The 21,213-nt window shown below is 38.9% G+C and overlaps 1 protein-coding gene across 3 annotated transcripts in view; it reads left to right on the forward strand.

Moving 5' to 3' along the window:
* AMN1 (antagonist of mitotic exit network 1 homolog) overlaps positions 1 to 21,213 on the forward strand; it is a 45,845-nt gene that overhangs the window by 10,936 nt on the left and 13,696 nt on the right. For all 3 annotated transcript variants that reach the window (XM_047787269.1, XM_047787267.1, XM_047787268.1), the window contains exons 2-5: positions 11,516 to 11,648; positions 14,378 to 14,522; positions 15,613 to 15,830; positions 16,134 to 16,190. In XM_047787269.1, coding sequence (XP_047643225.1) covers positions 11,532 to 11,648; positions 14,378 to 14,522; positions 15,613 to 15,830; positions 16,134 to 16,190 — 537 coding nt within the window. In that variant the 5' untranslated portion in view covers positions 11,516 to 11,531. The remainder of the gene's footprint in view (positions 1 to 11,515; positions 11,649 to 14,377; positions 14,523 to 15,612; positions 15,831 to 16,133; positions 16,191 to 21,213) is intronic.

Below are 21,213 nucleotides of genomic sequence, written 5' to 3' on the forward strand. Positions count from 1 at the left end.
TCAGCATTGCTAATTCTTAGAGAAATGCAAATCAAAACTGCAATGAGCTATCACCTCACACAGATCAGAATAGCCATCATCAAAAAGTCTACAAATAATAAATGCAAGAAAGGATGTGGAGAAAAAGGAACCTTTCTGTATTGTTGATGGGAATGTGACTTGGTACAGCCACTATGGAGAACAGTATTGAGGTTCCTTAAAAAACTAAAAATAGAACTATCACATGATCATGCAATACCACTCCTAGGTATGTATCCAGAAAATACAAAAACTCTAATTCAAAAAGATATATGCTTCCCAGTGTTTACAGCAGCACTGTTTACGATAGCCAAGACATAGAAGCAACCTAAATGTCATTCGACAGATAACTAAAGTGTAGTATATTTATACAGTAGTGTATCACTCAACCATGAAAAGAATGAAATAGAAGAGAGCATAGGAGAATATCTTCACGAACATAGTACAGTGAAAGAGTTCATAAACATGACACAAAAAAATACTTGCCATAAAGAAAACACTGATAGATCAGAATGCATTAGTACCCAACACAGAATATTATTAAGAGAATGAAAAGGCATTGCACAAAATGGAAGAATATATTTGCAACATATATTACCAATAAAAGGTTCATGTCTGCAATAGAAGAGGAATTCCTGCACAAAACTGAGTAAAACAGTCAACCCAAAATAAAACTGAACGTGATATTTGAAAAAAACTCCAAGAGACTGAATATACAATAAAGGAATAAAAATGTGCTCAAATTAATTAATAATCAGAAATTGCAGTTTAAAACCCCCATGCATTGTTACTATGTGCTTACTAAACTGGCAAAAATTAAAAAGACTGGAGTTCCCGTCATGGCGCAGTGGTTAATGAATCTGACTAGGAACCATGAGGTGGCGGGTTCAATCCCTGCCCTTGCTCAGTGTGTTAAGGATCTGGTGTCGCCATGAGCTGTGGTGTAGGTTGAAGATGTGGCTCAGATCCCGCGTTGCTGTGGCTCTGGTGTTGGCTGGCGGCTGCAGTTCCGATTCAACCCCTAGCTGTGGGAGCGGCCCTAGAAAAGGCAAACAGACAAAAAAAAAAAAAATTTAAAAGACTGACAATGCCAATGTTGGAAAAGACATGGATTCCAGGAGCTCTCATTGACTGATGGTAGGATTTTTACTTTGGAAAACTGGTATTAAGCTAAACATATACATGTCCTACGAGTCAATAGTTCCACTCCTAGATATATACTCTACTGAAACACCAGCACATGTGTACTAAAAGAAACATCCAAGAATACTCAACTCATATCAATACTCATAATAGTAAAAAAAAAAAAAATTATTAAGCACCACACTGTACATCAGCAGGAGAATAGATAAAAGTAATTGTTGGAACCATGAAATATTATGCAGCAGTGAAGATAAACCTGAACAAACTATAGCTATCTGCAACAATGCAGATGAATCTTGTAAACATTTTAGCAAAAGAAGCCAAAGAAAAATGGTGGAGCAATAATAAAGCCAGACCGAATAGATTCTAAAGTGAAAAACATCAGTATAGATAGAGACATTACTTAAGGGTAAAAGGAATATTCCACTAGAAGACAAAATGATCATGAATCTGCAGCTAAAGCCTAGTCATATAAAATGGAAAATTTTAGGAGTTCCACAGTGGCCTCGTGGTTAAGGATCCAGTGTTGTCACTGCCATGGCTCAGGGCACTGCTGTGGCATGGATTCAGTCCCTGACTTAGGAACTTCTGCATGCCATGAGCATGGCCAAAAGAAAAAAGAAAAGAAACAAGGACAATTGATAAGTTTAGTCATGGTAGGAAACAATATACTACATTTTATAAGTATAGAAACAACACTATAGGGAGTTCCTATCATGGCTCAGTGGTTAACGAATCTGACTAGGAACCATGAGGTTGCAGGTTCAATCCCTGGCCTTGTTCAGTGGGTTAAGGATCTGGCGTTGCCGTGAGCTGTGGTGTAGGTCGCAGTCGCAGCCTGGATCCTGCGTTGCTGTGACTCTGGCATAGGCCGGCAGCTACAGCTCTGATTAGACCCCTAGCCTGGGAACCTCCATATGCCTCGGGAGCAGCCCTAGAAAAGGCAAAAAGACCAAAAAAATATATATATATATATATATATGTTTTTAATGCATATATAAAAGTATATAAAGGTATGAAAAGTACGTACAGATACTATTTTTAAAACTTCATGGTTGGGGAGTTCCCTTTGTGGCTCAGCAGTTAAAATACCCGACTAGGATCCATGAGAACTTGGGCTCCATCTCTGGCCTTGCTGATTTGGTAAGGGTCCGGTGTTGCCTTGAGCTGTGATGTAGGTTGCAGACGTGGCTTGCTTTGGTGTACGCCAGCAGCTGTGGCCCCCATTCGACCCCTAGCCTGGGAACGTTCATATGCCCTGAGTGCAGCCCTAAAAAGAAAAAAAAAAAAATTCATGGTTGGAGTTCCTTTGCTGTGGCACAATGGGATGATGGCATTTCTGGAGCACTGGGATGCAGGTTTGATTCCCAGCACAGCAGAGTGGGTTAAGGATCCAGTGTTGCCACAGCTGCAGGGTAAATCACAATTACAGCTTAGATCTGATCCCTGGCCCAGGAACTTCCATATGCCACTAGGCAGCCAAAAAGGAAAAACAAAAACTTTATGGTAGTAGTTGTCTCTGCAAAGGGAGATAAAGAAGAGTAAACCTGAATAAGTGGACAAAGAGGTTTTAATTTTATCTGAATTGTTTTATATCATGAAAGATACCTGATACAATATGATAAAATTTTTAAATTCTAGATTTTCAGCACATGACATCCTGTTTTTTTCTGCATTTAAAAAAATTTCATTATAAAACAGTAATGCACATACACTAGCAAAAACTAATAGAAATGAAAAGAAAACTTGATTTTAAAATAGAGTATTACAAACTAAAAATTCTACAGGTTTAGCAGAAAAAATAAGACAGTAGAAAGATTGATCCCAATAAAGATTGATCTCATAAACACCTAATATATTTGTGTGCACATACATATGTCATACAAAGAGTGATTGGTTGATTGATCAGTTTATTTTTTTGGCTACACGTGGCATGCAGAAGTTCCCACGCCAGGGATCAAACCCGAGCCACAGGCAGTGACAACACAGGATCCTGAACCACTAGGCCACCAGGGAACACCAGAGAGAGATTTTGGATACATACGTATAATACAAAAAAAGAGAACATTACATCTCAGTGAATATATGTTCTCTGAATATTTATAGAGCATATACAAAATCAGTCATGTATTTGGCCACAAAAAATGGCTCAAATTTTGGGGGGAGGGCCATGCCTGCAGCATGCAGAATTTCTGGACCAAGGATCAAACCTATGCCACAGCACTGACCACACTGGATCCTTAATTCACTAAGCCATCAGGGAACTCCATAAATTTAAGTAAGAACATAGCAAAATAGGCAAAGGATACACATAAACAATTTTGAGAAAAGAATATCCACATAGCAAGTTTATGAAAAGGTGTTGAATTTGCTGGTAATTAGAGAAAGTAATAATGAGATACCACTTTTCACCCATGAGATTTTCCAGCATTTAAGAATAGGTAGATCTTTGGCAACCACAAATCAAAACCAAACATTACCTTCACAAAAACTAAAAAGAAAAGTACACAAGCATAAAATAAATGGAAATGATCCAACCAAAAAAAGAAAAAGGAGAAACAGAATCAACTGGAAAACAAGGTCTATCAATAATTACCTTAAATGTCAATGGACTGAATGCATCAATCAAAAGACAAGGAGTGGCAGACTGGATAGAAAAGCAAAAACCTACAATCTGCTGTCTACAAGAGACCCACCTTAGGGCAAAGGACACATATAGATTGAAAGTGAGGGGATGGGAAAAGATATTTTATGCCAGTGGACAAGACAGGAAAGCAGGTATTAGAATACTCATATCAGACAAAATAGATTTTAAAATGAATGCCATAAAGAAAGACGAAGAAGGACACTATTTAATGTTAAAAGAAGCCATTCAAGAAGAGGATATTAACAATAGTCAATATATATGCCCCTAATATAGGAGCACCCAAGTACCTACAACAAATACTAACAGGCATAAAAGGAGAAATTGATGGGAATACAGTAGAAGGAGACTTTAACACCCCACTCACATCAATGGATAGATCCTCTAAACAGGAAATCAATAAGGCAACAGAGATCCTAAATGACACAATAGAGGAGTTACACTTAATCAACATTTTCAGGAGATTATATCCAAAAAAATCAGAATATACATTCTTCTCAAGTGCACATGGAACATTTTCAAGGATTGCTGACATACTGGGGCATAAAGTTAACCTCAGAAAATTTAAGAGTATAGAAATTATTTCAAGTATCTTCTTTAGCCACAATAGCATGAAAGTAGAAATCAACCACAGGAAAAGAAATGAGAAGAAAACTAAATACATGGAGACTAGATAATATGCTACTGAAAAAGCAATGACAATGAGGAAATCAAGAAGGAAATTAAAAAATACCTTGAGGAGTTCCCATCGTGGCACAGTGGCTAACGAATCCGACTAGGAACCATGAGGTTGCGGGTTTGATCCCTGGCCTTGCTCAGTGGGTTGAGGATCCGTTGCTGCCGTGAGCTGTGGTGTATGTTGCAGACACGGTTCGGATCCCACGTTGCTGTGGCTCTGGTATAGGCCGGTTGCTGTGGCTCCAATTAGACCCCTAGCCTGGGAATCTCCATATGCCGCAGGAGCAGCCCTATAAAGGGGCAAAAAGACAAAAAAAAAAAAACCTTGAGATAAATGATAATAAAGACTACCATTCAAAATCTGTGGGATTCCACAAAAGCAGTGCTTAGAGGGAAATTCATAACAACACAGGTGTTCCTCATAAAAGAAGAAAAATCTCACATCGACAACCCACCACCTAAATGGTTTAGAAAAAGAACAAACAAAACCTGAAGTTAGCAGAAGGAAGAAAATCATAAAGATCAGAGAGGAAATCAATGAAATAGAGATTCAAAAAACAATAGAAAAAATCAATAAAACTAAGAACTGGGTCTTTGAAAAGGTAAGCAAAATTGACAAACCTCTGGCCAGACTCACCAAGAAGAGAGAAACCCAAATAAAATAAGAAATGAGGAGTTCCCATCGTGGCGCAGTGGTTAACGAATCCGACTAGGAACCATGAGGTTGCGGGTTCGGTCCCTGCCCTTGCTCAGTGGGTTAACAATCCGGCGTTGCCGTGAGCTGTGGTGTAGGTTGCAGACTCGGCTCGGATCCTGCGTTGCTGTGGCTCTGGCGTAGGCTGGTGGCTACAGCTCCGATTCGACCCCTAGCCTGGGAACCTCCATATGCTGCAGCAGCAGCAGCGGCCCAAGCAATAGCAAAAAAGACAAAAAGAAAAAAAGAAATGAAAAAGGAGAAATCACAACGGATACTGCAGAAATACAAAAAACCATAAGAGAATATCATGAATAATTATGTCCCAACAAATCTGACAACCTGGAAGAAATGGACAACTTTCTAGAGACAGGCTGCCAAAACTGAATCAAGAAGAAATAGATCAGCTGAACAGACAAATCACTAGAAATGAAATTGAATATGTCATAAAAACACTCCCTACAAATAAAAGTCCAGGACTAGATTGCTTCACAGGTGAATTCTACCAAACATACAAAGAGGAACTTAGACCCATCCTTTTTAAACTTTTCCAAAGTGTTGAAGAAGAAGGAACACTCCCGAAAACATTGTGGTGCCACCATCACACTAATAGCAAAACCAGACAAAATATTACCAAAAAAGAAAACTATAGGCCAATATCTTTGATGAATATCGACACAAAAATTCTCAACAAAATTTTAACCAGCTGAGTTCAACAACACGTAAAAAAGATCATACACCACGACCAAGTGGGATTCATCCCAGATTCACAAGGATGGTTCAGCATACACAAGTCAATCAATGTCATACACTGCATTAACGAAAGAAAAGTCAAAAGCCACATGATCATCTCAATAGATGCAGAAAAAGGATTTGACAAAGTCCACCATTCATAATAAAAACTCTTATCAAAGTGGGTATAGAGGGAACATACCTTAACATAATAAAAGCCATTTACAACAAACCCACAGCAAATACAATAATGGAGAAAAGCTGAAAGACTTCCCACCAAAATCTGGAACAAGGCAAGGATGCCCACTCTCACCACTTTTATTCAGCATAGCTTTGGAAGTCCTAGCCACAGCAATCAGACAAACAAAAGAAATAAAAGGTATCCAAATTGGAAGAGAAGAGGTAAAATTGTCACTCTATACAGATGACATGATGCTGTATATAGAAAACCCTAAGGACTCAACCCAAAACTGTTCAAACTGATGAACAAATTCAACAAATTATAGAATATAAGATTAACATTCAGAAACCAATTGCATTTCTGTATTCTAGCAATAAAACGTTAGAAAAGGAATACAAAAATACAATGCCTTTTAAAATTGCACCCCCCAAAAAATCAAATATCTGGGAATAAAGCTGACTGAGGAGGTGAAAGACTTATATGCTGAGAACTATAAAACATTAATCAAGGAAATTTAGAAGGACTCAAAGAAATGGGAAGATATTCCATGCTCCTGGGTTGAAAGATTAATGTAGTAAAAATGGCCATGCTACCCAACGCAATCTACAGATTCAATGCAATCCCTATCAAATTACCTGTGATATTTTTCACAGAACTAGAACAAACAATCCAAAAATTTATATGGAACCACGAAAGACCCAGAATTGCCAAAGCAGGAGGCTTAACTCTCCCAGGCTTCAGGCAGTATTACAAAGCCACAGTCATCAAGACAGTGCGGTACTGATACCAAAACAGACATACAGACCAATGGAACAGAATAAGAAACCCAGAAATAAACGCAGACATCTAGGGTCAATCAACCTTTAACAAAGGAAGCAAGAGTATAAAATGGGAAGAAGACAGTCTTTTCAGTAGGTGGTGCTGGGAAAACTGGACAGCAATCAATGAAATTGGAACACACCCTCATATCATGCACAAAAATAAACTCAAAATGGTTTAAAGACTTAAACGTAAAATAGGACACCATCAAACTCCTAGAAGAGAACAATGGAACAGAATAAGAAACCCAGAAATAAACGCAGCCCTACAAATGTTTTCTCAGGTTAGTCTCCCAAGGCAACAGAAATTAAAGCAAAAACAAATCAATGGGACCTAATCAAACTGACAGGCTTTTGTACCGCAAAGGAAACCATAAAAAACACAAAAAGACAACTTACAGAATGGGAGAAAATAGTTTCAAATGATGCAACTGACAAGGGCTTCATCTCTATACAAACAAATTAAATAACAGCAAAAAAGGCAATAACCCAATTAAAAAGTGGGCAAAAGACCTGAATTAGACATTTCTCCAGGGAAGATATAAAGATGGCCAACAGGCACATGAAAAAGTGCTCAATATCCCTGCTTATTAGAGAAATGCAAATCAAAACAGCACACCAGTCAGAATGGCCATCTTTAATAAGTCCATACATAACAAATGCTGAAGGGGGTGTGGAGAAAAGGGAACCCTCCTGTACTGTTGGTGGGAATGTAAATAGGTACAACCACTATAGAAAACAGTATGGAGGTACCTTAGAAAACTATATATAGAACTATCATATGACCCAGCAACTCCACTCTTAGGCTTATATCTGGACAAAACTTTCCTTAAAAAAGACACATCACCTTCTGCAGCTCAATACCAAAAAGACAACCCCATCAAAAAAATGGGCAGAAGATCTAAACAGAAAATTCTCCAAAGAAGACATACAGATGGTCAAAAAACACATGAAAAGATGTTCAACATCACTTATTATTAGAGAAATACAAATCAAAACCACTATGAGGTACCACCTTAACACCAGCCAGAATGGCCATCATCAAAAAGCCTATAAACAAGTGCTGGAGAAGGTGTGGAGAAAAAGGAATCCTATTACACTGCTGGTGGGATTGTAAATTGGTGCAACCACTGTGGAAAACAATATGGAGATTACTCAGAAAACTAAACATAGAACTACCATTTGATCCAGCAATCCCAGTCCTGGGCATCTATCCAGAGAAAACCATGACTCAAAAGGACACATGTACTCCAGTGTTCATCGCAGCACTATTTTCAATAGCCAAGACATGGAAACAACCTAAATGTCCATCGACAGAGGAGTGGATCAAGCAGATGTGGTACATATACACAATGGAATATTACTCAGCCATTAAAAGGAATGAAATACTGGCATTTTTAGCAACATGGATGGACCTAGAAATTATCATGATAAGTGAAGTCAGCCATGCAATGAGACACCAACATCAAATGTTTTTACCGACATGTAGAATCTGAAAAAAGGACAGAATGAACTTCTTTGCAGAACACATACTCACAGACTTTTGACAAACTTATGGTCTCCAAAGGAGACAGTTTGGGGGATGGGGGCATGTGCTGGGGCTGTGGGATGGAAATCCTATACAATTGGATTGTGATGATCATTGTACAACTATAAATGTAATAAATTCATTGAGTAATAAAAAATATTTTTAAAAAATTTTAAAAAAGACACATGCACCTGTATGTTCATTGCAGCACTGTTCACAACAGGCAAGACGTGGAAACAACCTAAATGTCCATCAACAGGTGATTGAATTAACACAATGGGATACTACTAGCCACAAAAAAGAACAAAATAATGCCATTTGCAGCAACATGGATGGAACTATAGACTCTCATACCGAGTAAACAAGTCAGAAAGAGAAAGACAAATACCTTATGATATCATTTATATGTGGTATCTAGTATACAACACAAATGAACCTCTCCATGGAAAAGAAAATCATGGACATGGAGAGCAGACTTGTGGTTGCCAGTGGGGAGGGGGAGAGAGTGGGATGGACTGGGAATTTGGGGCTAATAGATGCAAACTCTTTGGGATGGGTTGGCAATGAGATCCTGCTGTGTAGCACTGGTAAGTACATCTAGTTACTTATGATGGAGCATGATAATATGAGAAAAAAGAATGTATACATGTATGTGTGACTGGTTCACCTTGCTGCACAGAAAATTGACAGAACACTGTAAACCAGATGTAATCGAAAAACTTAAAAATTATTAGAAAAAGAATAGGTAGATCTTGAAGTTCTCTTGTGGCACAGCGGGTAAGGATTTTGTGTTGTCTCTGTAGCAGCTGGAGTTGCTGCTCTGGTATGGGTTCAGTCCCTGGCCTGGGAACTTCCATATACCATGGGCACAGCCAAAAAAAAATATGAAAAAGAGTAGGTAGATCTTAAAAACAGTGCTGAGTGAAAAATTAAATCTATAACACCATACATAAATTAGGAGTACACATAGGACAATTGTGTTAAAAGTACACATACAACAAAAGGAAACAACTTAGATATTAGAATGGTTTCCTCAAGTGGTGGGGGATGGGCTCGGGAAATGGGTATGATGGAAATAAATGGGAAAAAAAAAGTAAAATAGATAACAATTATTGCTTAAGAGATGTAGATGAAAAGGAACCCTCCAACACTGATGATGAAAATGTGAAGAAAACAATCTGACATTATGCTTTAACATATCCTAGAAACGGTAGAATGCTCATCAATAGGGGATGACTAAATAAGTCATCCTGGAGTTCCCATTGTGGCTCAGTGATAACGAACCTGACTAGTATCCATGAGGACATAGGTTCAATCCCTGGCCCCGCTCAGTGGGCTGAGGATCTGGTGTTGCAATGAGCTGTGGTGTAGGTTGAAGAAACAGCTCGGGATTCCAAGTGGCTGTGGCCTAGGCCAGCAGCTACAGCTGATTCAACCAAGAGCCAGAGCACTTCCATATGCCATGGGTGTGGCCCTAAAAAGACAAAAAAAAAAAAAAAGTCCAGACTGTGAAATATTGTATGGCCATTAAAGGAAAATTACAACTATACTGATGCTTTGAAGAGTTTCCTAAGATATTGAATGAAAGAGGGTATACAGTGATGCCATGCTTGGACACAGTGATCTCTCCCCACCTCCAACCCTAATCCTTGAAATGTATATATGAGTTCATAAATACAGGTGTGACTAAATGTGTGTATGAGCACAGAGAAAAAATAATAAAGAATATACACTAGGATAGCACGAGGAACCAAACTAACAGAAGAGGGAAGGATAGCAGAGGGAAAAGCAGAAGCAGCCGAAAGAAGAAAAGAAGAAATTAAGGTTGCACTAAAAAAATTCAAGTGTGTGATATTTATTTATGAATGTTAAGTTGTATATATGTGGGTGAGTGTGTAGGCAGAAATGAAACAGATTTGTATTTATTTGTTTAAAGTATGGGTTTCTCAGATGGTCGGAATTTCAGGCCACACATGAGATACACTGGTCATACAGGTCTTGGTTGTTGCATATACAATCCTGGCAGTAAGTTTGTTACCTCTGAGATTTGTACTGTTTGGGGGAATCTTTGTGGTTACAGTTCTTTCTTGAGTGATTTTAAAACCTGTATAATTTAAGAGAAAATAGTGAAAGCAAGTTGTTGGATTAACAAAATGTGTCAAATAGTTGGCCCTAGTTTAGGAGTTCCTGTCATGGCATAGCAGAAATGAATCTGAATAGGAACCACAAGGTTGCAGGTTTGATCCCTGGCCTCGCTCAGTGGGTTAAGGATCCTGCGGTACCATGAAATGTGGTGTAGGTTGCAGACGCAGCTTGCATCTGATGTGGCTGCGGCTGTGGCATAGGCCTGCGGCTACAGCTCTGATTCAACCCCTAGCCTAGGAACCTCCATATGCTGAGTGTGGCCCTAAAAAAAGGCAAAAAAAAAAGTAGGCCCTAGTTTAATATTTACTTAGCAATACATGACTGAAATCTTGGTGCTAATTGTGTCTTAGGTATTAGAGAGACTGACTCAGGAAAAAATCCTTTTTTTTTTTTTTTTTGTCATTTTAGTAAATAAGGTACACTGAGAGGAAAAAAACTGTAGAGGAAAAACAGCCTGTTCATAAGTGAGCACAGACTGGGCATGTTTTTTTTATTGTTTTAAGTTTTATTGAAATATAGTTGATTTACAATGTTGTGATCATTTCTGCTATAAAACAAAGTGATTCAGTTATACATATACACATCCATTCTTTTTCAGATTCTTTTCCCACATAGATTATCACAGAATACCGGGTAGAGTTAGATAGACTAGGCTTTTGAATCTTACCAAAACTTAACTTGTAAATATTCATATAAAATGGATACCCTGGGAGTTTCCTGGTGGCCTATCAGTTGAGGATTCAGCATTGTCACTGCTGTGGCTCAGGTTCAGTGCCTGCCCCAGGCACTTCCACATGCCACAGCCATGGCCAAAAAAAATATTAATAATGTATACCTGTTTATGAAAGAACTGAGTGCTAACAAATAGCGTTAAACAAATATTAGGAATCAGTACCTGTACAGTGTAATTTACTATATTATATTTGTATTTCAGATGCCTTTGGTGCTTCATGAAGAATATTTCCAGATTTATCACAGACATTAAGCCTTTGCCACCCAACATAAAAGATAGACTGATTAAAATAATGAGCGTGCAAGGGCAGATAACAGATTCAAATATAAGTGAGGTAAGAATGCATATAACTGTAAAGCAGGCATATTATATTTTACGGTTTAAATATGGTTTCAGATTTTTGAAACAATGTTTTATTGTAGGATTAATAAAAAATTTTAAATGTAATAAAGCATTGGGGTTCCTTTTTCCTCCAATAACCAAAATGTCTGGGTGTGATTGTTTCTGAAAAAAAATATTCCCGCCACTCTGTCAGTTATTTCCCTTGTCTTCATGGTACCAGCATCCATGGTCTCCATGTTTTCAAGAAGTTAAACTTTTTGATTAAGCATACTGCAATAAAGCTGGAAAGAAATGAAAATGCAGGGTGAATAAACAAATGGCATAAAAAGAACTCTATGGAAAGAAATATATATGTTACATGGTGACTCTAGGACAAACCACACCTATGTGTAACAGTGCTGTAGCAGTACACTTGGATATTTCTATTTTATTCTAGTATGTTTTATTTCACTTTTTAAAAAAAATGTTGATCAGGAGTTCCTGTCATGGCTCAGGGGTATTGAACCTGACTAGTATCCATGAGGATGCAGGTTCGATCCCTGGCCTCACTCAGTGGGTTAAGGATCCAGTGTTGCTGTGGCTGTGGTGTAGGCCGGCAGCTGCAGCTCTGATTTGACCCCTAGCCCAGTAACTTCCATATACCTCACATAATTACTATTTACTTCTGGTATTCATCTCAAGAAAATAATTTTTAAAGCACACAAGAATGCTCATCATAACATTATTTATAAAAAATAATTAACAGTTTTATATTGCACAAATATTATTTTAATGAGGAAAGTGAAGCACAAAAAGCAGTTCTCTTGTGGCTCAACAGTTTGAGGATCCGGTGTTGTCACTGCTGTGGCTCAGGTTACAGGGATGCAGTTTCTGTCCCCAGCCCAGGAACTTCCACATGCTGCTGGCCGGCCAAAAAAAAAAAAGAAGAAGAAAGGAAGGAGGGAGGAAAAGAAGAAAAGAAAGAAAAAGGAAACCAAGAAAGCAGATCTTGATCGCAATCACTATCTCAGGCAGTCTGCGTCCAGAATACATGTTCTTTTTTTTTTTTTTTCCTTTTTCTTAAGGCATTTTAGGGCCACACTGGAGGCATTTGGAAGTTCACAGAGCTAGGAGTTGAATCAGAGCTGCAGCTGCCGGCCTATACCACAGCCACAGCCATGCCAGATCTGAGGTGCATCTGAGACCTACACCACAGCTCATGTCACCACCAGATCCTTAACCCCCTGATCAAGGCCATGGATCAAACCTGTGTCCTCATGCTAAGTTAGATTCATTTCTGCTGAGCCATGATGGGAACTCCCAGAGTACATATTCTTATACACTATACTACCTCTTAAAATCAGTCTGAATGTTCAACCTAAGTGTTTGCCAGTGTAGGATGCATTTAATAAGGGTGCATGCATAAAATGAAATTGTATGGAAAAAATTATTTTTATAAGAAGTGCTCATTTATAAATATATGTGATCTGATCCCCTTCAAGTGGTTTTTTTTAAAAATTCAAAAAACATCAAAACTAATGTTATGCTTGTCTCTGGGTGTTGGAATTTTGGGTAATTTTAGCTGTAGTAGTTAAAAGCATGGCTTTTGGAATTAGACCTGATTTCCAGTCCTAGCTCTGCTCCTTTTTTACCTGTGTACTTTGTGTTGCTACTTAAGCCCTGGGTGCCTCAATTCCCTCATTTATAAAATTGTAATGTCTGGTGTCTCAGGAGTGTGTGTGAGAGAGGGGAAGAGAGAATACTACATGACATAATGTATAAACACTTCCTGGTAAGTGCTCAATAAGTAGAAATAGTAATTTGTATCATCCTTATAATTTTTATATGTTGTCTGAATGTTTTAATAATAGTACATTACCTTCATGGTCAGAAAAGTAAAGCCATTTCTATTTTGGAAAAAATAAAAAAGAAGAGGCGTTCCCGTCGTGGCGCAGTGGTTAATGAATCCGACTAGGAACCATGAGGTTGCGGGTTCGATCTCTGGCCTCGCTCAGTGGGTTAAGGATCTGGTGTGGCCGTGAGCTATGGTGTAGGTCGCAGACGCCGCTCGGATTCCATGTTGCTGTGGTTCTGGTGTAGGCCAGTGGCTACAGCTCCAATTAGACCCCTAGCCTGGGAACCTCCATATGCTGTGGGAGCGGCCCTAGAAAAGGTAAAAAGACAAGATAAATAAATAAATAAATAAGAAAAATACCCCCAGAATGAGTGCTCAAAATGATTTGAAATTCATCTTCTATTTGTTGTCCTCAAGTAAATGGTCAGTAATACTAGGTTTGTACTAGCTCCAAAAATAAGAATGAAGGAGGTAAATGTTCTAGATAAGCATTTGGTATATAAGTGATGAAAGATCATCCCTGCTGAGCAAAGAGGCCCATAGCTTGAATCTCTAATAACAGTGAGGAGCTACTGGGAGAGGATAAGCACCCCCTACTACCTTGGTTCTGCTTCTGGGTCTAGAGAGTCCTTCCCCTGAACCAGATGTTTCAACAGTGCTCTGTCCTGGTGAGAACTTTGGGGGCTCTAGAAGCTGTACCTCAGGTGGAAGTAGGCTTGGTTTTTTTCCTGCTCTATGTATCTGTCTCCACACAGACATATTTCTGTATTCATTGCTGTATTTTTCACCTGCCATTTGTCTGTTATGACCACCAAAACACTGAATATGGAATAAACCTTTACATTAATACCAAAAATTAATTTTTCAAAATCATGTATTCATTATAGATTTTACATCCTGAAGTCCAAACTCTAGATCTCCGAAGCTGTGATATTTCAGATACTGCTCTCCTGCACCTATGTAACTGCAGAAAACTGAAGAAGTTAAATTTAAATTCCTCAAAAGAAAACAGAATTTCCATCACTTCAAAAGGTATATTTATTAACACTTAATGAATTGGTAAAGAACTAGTTACCATGTGGCAAAATTTTGTGGATTTTTTTTTCAATTTTTTAAAGTTCTATTGAAGTATAGTTTAGTTGATTTATGGCATAATTTTGGAGCAGAGAAAGGGAAAATATGTTAAAGAGAGTATGAAGATGTCAAAGAAAAGGAAACTATATTTATCAATAAGAATATTCAAACAAAGCTAAAGAATCCAAATTAGAATTCTTGCTTAGAATCAGTTCTAAGGATTTCCTGTTGTGGCTGCTCACAGGGTTAATAATCCAACTAGTATCCATGGAGTATGCAGGTTCCATCCCTGGCCTTGCTTAGTGGGTTAAGGATCCTGCGTTGAGGAGTTCCCGTCATGGCTCAGTGGTTAACGAATCCAACTAGGAACAATGAGGTTGCCGGTTCGGTCCCTGCCTCTGCTCTGTGGGTTAATGATCCGGCGTTGCCGAGAGCTGTGGTGTAGGTTGCAGACGCGGCTCGGATCTCGCGTTGCTGTGGCTCTGGCGTAGGCCGGTGGCTGCAGCTCCGAATCGACCCCTGGCCTGGGAACCTCCATATGCCGTGGGAGTGGCCCAAAGAAATAGCAAAAAAAAAAAAAAAAAAAAAAGAGGATCCTGCGTTGCCACAAGCTGCAGCATAGGTTGCAGATGCGGCTCGGATTTGACCCCTAGCCCAGGAACTTCCATGTGACACAGCCTTAAAAAGAAGAAGAAGAAAAAAAAGAAAGGCTTGCCATTAATCACAGATATTCTGAAGAATATACTACAGATTGCGTAGAGAATTCCTGAAACATGACAGAAGAGGTTTTTTAAAATTTTGTTATTAAGAGTATAGTTGATTTACAGTGTTGTGTCAGTTTATGCTTTACAGCATTGTGACCCAAAAGAGTTTTAAATAACAACAACATCACTGGAAAATAAGTATATCCCCACAGATGGCCTACTTTGAAAAAGGTTAACATACAGTTGGATGTATCAATACTGGTGATTGCTGAAATGAAAAGCCGTCACATTTCTCATATATAAGCATATATAGTTCATTGACACAGAGTTATGTTTTCCCTCAGGAATAAAAGCTGTGGCTTCATCTTGTTCATATCTGCATGAAGCTTCTTTGAAAAGATGCTGCAATCTCACTGATGAAGGAGTTCTTGCTCTTGCCTTCAATTGCCGTCTGCTAAAGATCATTGATTTAGGAGGCTGCTTAGGGATTACTGATGTGTCCTTGCAGGCATTAGGAGAAAACTGCCCACTTTTGCAGTGTGTTGATTTTTCAGCCACTCAGGTAAATGCAATATAGACTTGAAATGTTGGATTATATGTATTTGACCCATGACTCATCAAAATGTAATTAATTCCTTTTGTTGTTGCTGAAATTAACTTCATTCTTTGGTAGTATTAAATAATTGCAGTATAATTTGGCACATCCCCCTTAATTATTTTAAGTAAAGGTGGAAACTGTGTGGCTAAAACACATGTTTGTTAAATGGGAGGCAATAAAATTATATCTAAATAATTAATACTTTTTAGAAAAATGTACTTATATCATCTCTATTCACATGCTATGTTCCTTTTTGCCTTTGCTTAGGTATCTGACAGCGGCGTGGTTGCACTTGTTAGGGGACCTTGTGCCAAGAAATTAGAGGTAATTTAAAAATATCTGTAAAGATGATGACTAAATGTTCACGTTATCCCCAGAAATTCTTTTTTTTTTTTTTTTTGGTCTTTTTAGGGCCACACCCACAGGCATTGCTGTGGCTCTGGCGTAGGCCGGTGGCTGCAGCTCCGATTAGACCCCTGGCCTGGGAAACTCCATATGCCGCAGGAGTGGTCCAAGAAATGGCAAAAAGACAAAAAAAAAAAAAAAACCCTAAAAAAACTAAACCTTTTTTTAGATGCATCCCTAAAAAAAAAAAAAAGAATTTTCATACCTGGTATTTTTGCCAGGACTACTTATTCTCTTGTCAGTGTATTTTTCTCTTTTTTTTAAAAAATATTATTGGAGCATAGCAGACTTACAGTGTTGTATTGGTATCAGGTATACAGCAGAGTGAATCAGTTATATATATATATATATATATCTCCATTCATTTTTCCCAATATATTTTTCTTGACATATTTATTCTCTCACCATCTTATTCTTCTGAATCCATAAAGGTATCCAGAATATGCCTCTGTGGGATAAAAATTATTTTGAGCTGAAGATGTTTGAGAATCAGTAGACACATACAAAAAAGGCTTTGTCTGATTCCCCCTTCCATTATCCCCATCTGCCTAGAAGCAGACCTTTCTAAAAGAATTCAGCTGCTTCAAATCTTCCTCAGCTTCCTCAATCATTAAGGAAGATTTCCCCAGAGTTCCCTTGTGGCACAGTGGATTAAGGATCCTGTGTTGTCACAGAAACCTCCACATGCAGCGGGATACTGCCAAAAATAAAAGGAAGATTTCCCCTATGTGAGGAGATCACACCAACCACTGGAGAATTCAGATGACAAATTTCATTAAACAAACATTGTCATAAGTTTATCATAGCTCCCATCTACTCTCCTTAAGGTCCATTTTGTCTGCCCTAAAAGTCATTTGTTTTTCTCTAAATTTCCTTTCTCCCCCTCCCCTTCCCTAATTAGGATGGTATATAAACGCTAAACCTTGTTTTTAAATTCGAGCCATTTCTTTGAGCCTCTTTCTTTGCGAGCTTGTGAATAAACTCAGTTTTTTCTCTTACTAATCTTTTTGTCAGTTTAATTAGAATGCTTCTGAAGACAAACATAAGAGGATAGAGAAAAAGTTTTTCCTCCCCAAAAAACACATTGTGCAGCCATTTTGAAAGATCTTAAATGAGGAATTCCTGTCATGGCTCAGCAGTTAATGAACCCGACTAGGATCCATGAGGATGTGAGTTCCATCCCTGGCCTCACTCAGTGGGTTAAGGATCTGGTGTTGCCGTGAGCCGTAGGGTGGGTTGTGGCTCTGGTCCTGAGTTGCTGTGGCTCTGGCGTAGGCTGGCGTCTACAGCTCCAATTGGACCCCTAGCCTGGGAACCTCCATATGCCCTAGGTGCGTTCCTAAAAGACAAAAAAATTTAAAAAATAAAAAAGATCTTAAATGAGTGTTCAGCTTTTGTATTAAGTGACTCGTATGGCACCTATAACCTGTTTCTAATATACATATTAAGAAGCCTTTTGTGGGAATTTCCTGGTGGTGCAGTGGCTTAAGGATCTGGAGTTGCCACTGCCGTGGTACAGTTTCTATTCCTATCCTGGAAACGTCCACATGCCAAGGGCTTGGCCAGAATATGTAAATAAAAATAAATGTTGGAGTTGCCGTCGTGGCTCAGTGGTTAATGGATCCAACTAGGTTCGATCCCTGGCCTTGCTGTGAGCTGTGGTGTAGGTTGTACATGCGGCTTGGATCTGGTGTTGCTGTGGCTCTGGCGTAGGCCAGCGGCTATAGCTCCCATTGGACCCCTCGCCTGGGAACCTCCATATGCTGAGGGTGCAGCCCAAAAAAAGACAAAAAACAAAAAAATAAAAAGTAAAAAAAACAAATAAATAATGTAAATAAATTTTTTAAATTTTTAAAAAGAAGCCTTTTGTCCCAAGATTTTGGTTTCTTCCTTTCCCAGTTAGTAGTGTTTTACTTTGCTTTTACTCTTAATTAATATAACTGTGCTTTTCTTTTCTTTTCTTTCTTTTTTTTTTTTTTTTTGTCTTTTTGCCATTTCTTGGGCCCCTCCCTCGGCATATGGAGTTTCCCAGGCTAGGGGTCGAATCGGAGCTGTAGCCGCTGGCCTACGCCAGAGCCACAGCACTGAAGGATCCGAGCCTTGTCTGAGACCCACACCATAGCTCACGGCAACGCCAGATCCTTAACCCACTGAGCAAGGGCAGGGATGGAAACCGCAACCTCATGGTTCCTAGTCAGATTTGTTAACCACTGAGCCACGAAGGGAACTCCCATAACTGTGCTTTTCAACAGTAAGTCACATCAAATCCTTTTTGGAAGTAAGCAGGCTACAAATGAATTATAAATGTTAGTAATCACTGTTGTAATAGATTGGTGGTGCCATTTTTTGCCAAAATATTTCTACTTGCTTTATTACCAAAAGAGTTTTTTGTGATATTTATATAGCTGCATCCTGCTTGTATGTGTGTGTATATATGTAAAATAGCATATATATTTTTAACAAATCTTTTAAGAAATTACCTTTTTTAAAATAACAAAGTTCCAAATTCCAAATGTATCCTAACTGTAGGGACAATAAACTCTGCCATAATTTTTACTGTTTTAAATACTTACACTTAATATATTCTACCTTCCATACTCCTACCTTATATTCATTATTTAATTCCTACAACAACATTCTCCTATAATCACCATTATTTTTAACAAAGCTCTCAAACAGTTAACCTAGTTTATCACTTCCTAATAAGACCATCAGGAAATTAGTTGTTATGCAGTGGTAGGAAATATTTACTTCAGTGCTATAAAGTTAGAAACACCAGAGTTCCCGTTGTGGTGCAGTAGTTAACGAATCTGACTAGGAACCATGAGGTTGCGGTTTCGATCCCTGCCCTTGCTCAGTGGGTTAAGGATCTGGCGTTGCCGTGAGCTGTGGTGTGGGTCTCAGACAAGGCTCGGATCCTTCAGTGCTGTGGCTCTGGCGTAGGCCGGTGGCTACAGCTCCAATTAGACCCCTAGGCTGGGAACCTCCATATGCCATGGGAAGCGGCCCTAAGAAAGGAGAAAAAAAAGAAAAAGACATAAAATTAGAAACACCAACCTAAGCAGACCTGGTCATTGTCATATCACTGATTGAATTTTTCATTTTTCCAAAGCCAATTTCCATAAGTGCCAAAACATTTTAATGGAAATCTTTCTAAAATTTGTTAGAACTTAATTCCTTCCTTAAACTATAATGAATATGTTTTAACTTTTGGCTTATAGCATCTTGGTGACTACAATTTCTGACTGAAATTGAAATACAAACATCTTCATTTTTTTTAACTGATTCTTCTCTTTTGGGTAATATATGCCTTCCATTTATTAGATACCCTGTTTTAATCTGGTGCTTTTAATTTGTTCAACTCTGGGAATATTATTATTATTATTATTATTATTATTATTATTATTATTATGTCTTTTAAGGGCCGAATCCACCCAAGCTAGGGGTCGAATTGGAGCAGTAGCCACTGGTCTACACCACAGCAATGCCAGATCCAAGCCGTGTCTGTGACCTACACTACAGCTCATGGCAAGGCTAGATCCTTAACCCACTGAGCTAGGCCAGGGATCAACCCTATATCCTCATGGATACTAGTCAGATTCATTTCTGCTGACCCACAACAGGAACCCCCAACTCCGGGAAATTAAATGATCAGTATTGCTAAATACTTTATAATTTGAAAATAAATTTGATTAAAATTCTAAGGACCAGAGTTCCCATCGTGGCTCAGTGGTAACGAACCCAACTGATATCCAGGAGGACGCAGGTTGATCCCTGGCCTTGCTCAGTGGGTTAAGGAACCTGCATTGCCATGAGCTGTGGTGTAGGTTGCAGATGCAGCTTGGATCCCGAGTTTCTCTGGCTGTGGCGTAGGCCGGCAGCTACAGTTCTGATTTGGCTCCTAGCCTGGGAACTTCCATATGCCACGAATGGGACCCTAAAAAAAAAAGAGACAAAAAAAAAGTCTATGGACCTCTCCTAAAGACTGACATGTAATACAAACATTAGATGAATCTTCCAGAATTGGTTTAAAAAAATTTTTGCTATGGTCAAATATATGTAAAGTTTACTATTTCAACTATTTTTAGTGTACAAATTCAGTGGAATTAAGTACATTCACATCATTGGGCAGCCATTACCATTTTCTATCTCCAGAAATTTTTCATTGTTAGAGCGAAAAATCAAAGAGGCAGGAGGCCAGAGTCCTGAGACTGCAAGCGAGTTTTACTGACCAACAGATTGGCCTGGAGAACTGAGAGAGGGCTCAAACTCCCTGCCACTTAGTTATATAGGAAAAGGGTAGTTCTTGTGCTGAGTCAATAGTCAAGGGTTGAGGGGGGCAGTCTCCTCAGGTTGCTCCTTAGGAATATGGGTAATGGTTTTGGGTAGGGGGTAGAGGGAAGTTGTAACAGAACAGCCCATAACGGATGACTTTTAACTGGTCTCCAAGGCAGCTTATTCCTTGGGAATCAGCCTTCTAGGTTGAAAGTCTGATTAGAGTTTTGGTGGTGCCTAGCAAGTCATGTCTGATTCCCTACCTAAGATTCATCATCCCAAATTGAAACTCTTTATCTGTTATGTTTTGGGTTTTTTTTTTTTTTTGTCTTTTAGGGCCGCACCAGCGGCACATGGAGGTTCCCAGGCTAGGGGTTAAATTGGAGCTGCAGCCGCTGGCCTATGCCACAGCCACAACAATGCAGGATCTGAGCCGCATCTACAACCTACACCACAGCTCACGGCAATGCCAGATCCTAACCCACTGACCGAGGCCAGGGATTGAACCTGCATCCTCACGGATGCTAGTTGGGAAGACTAGCCATGATGGGAACTGAGCCATGACAGGAACACCTCTACACTTTAAACAGTAATTCCCCATTATCCTCTCTTCCAGCCTCTGGCAAACTCTGTTCTATTTTCTGTCTTTATGAATTTGCCTGTTGTA

This window comes from Phacochoerus africanus, chromosome 7 (assembly GCF_016906955.1).
Source record: "Phacochoerus africanus isolate WHEZ1 chromosome 7, ROS_Pafr_v1, whole genome shotgun sequence".
Lineage (NCBI taxonomy): Eukaryota > Metazoa > Chordata > Mammalia > Artiodactyla > Suidae > Phacochoerus > Phacochoerus africanus.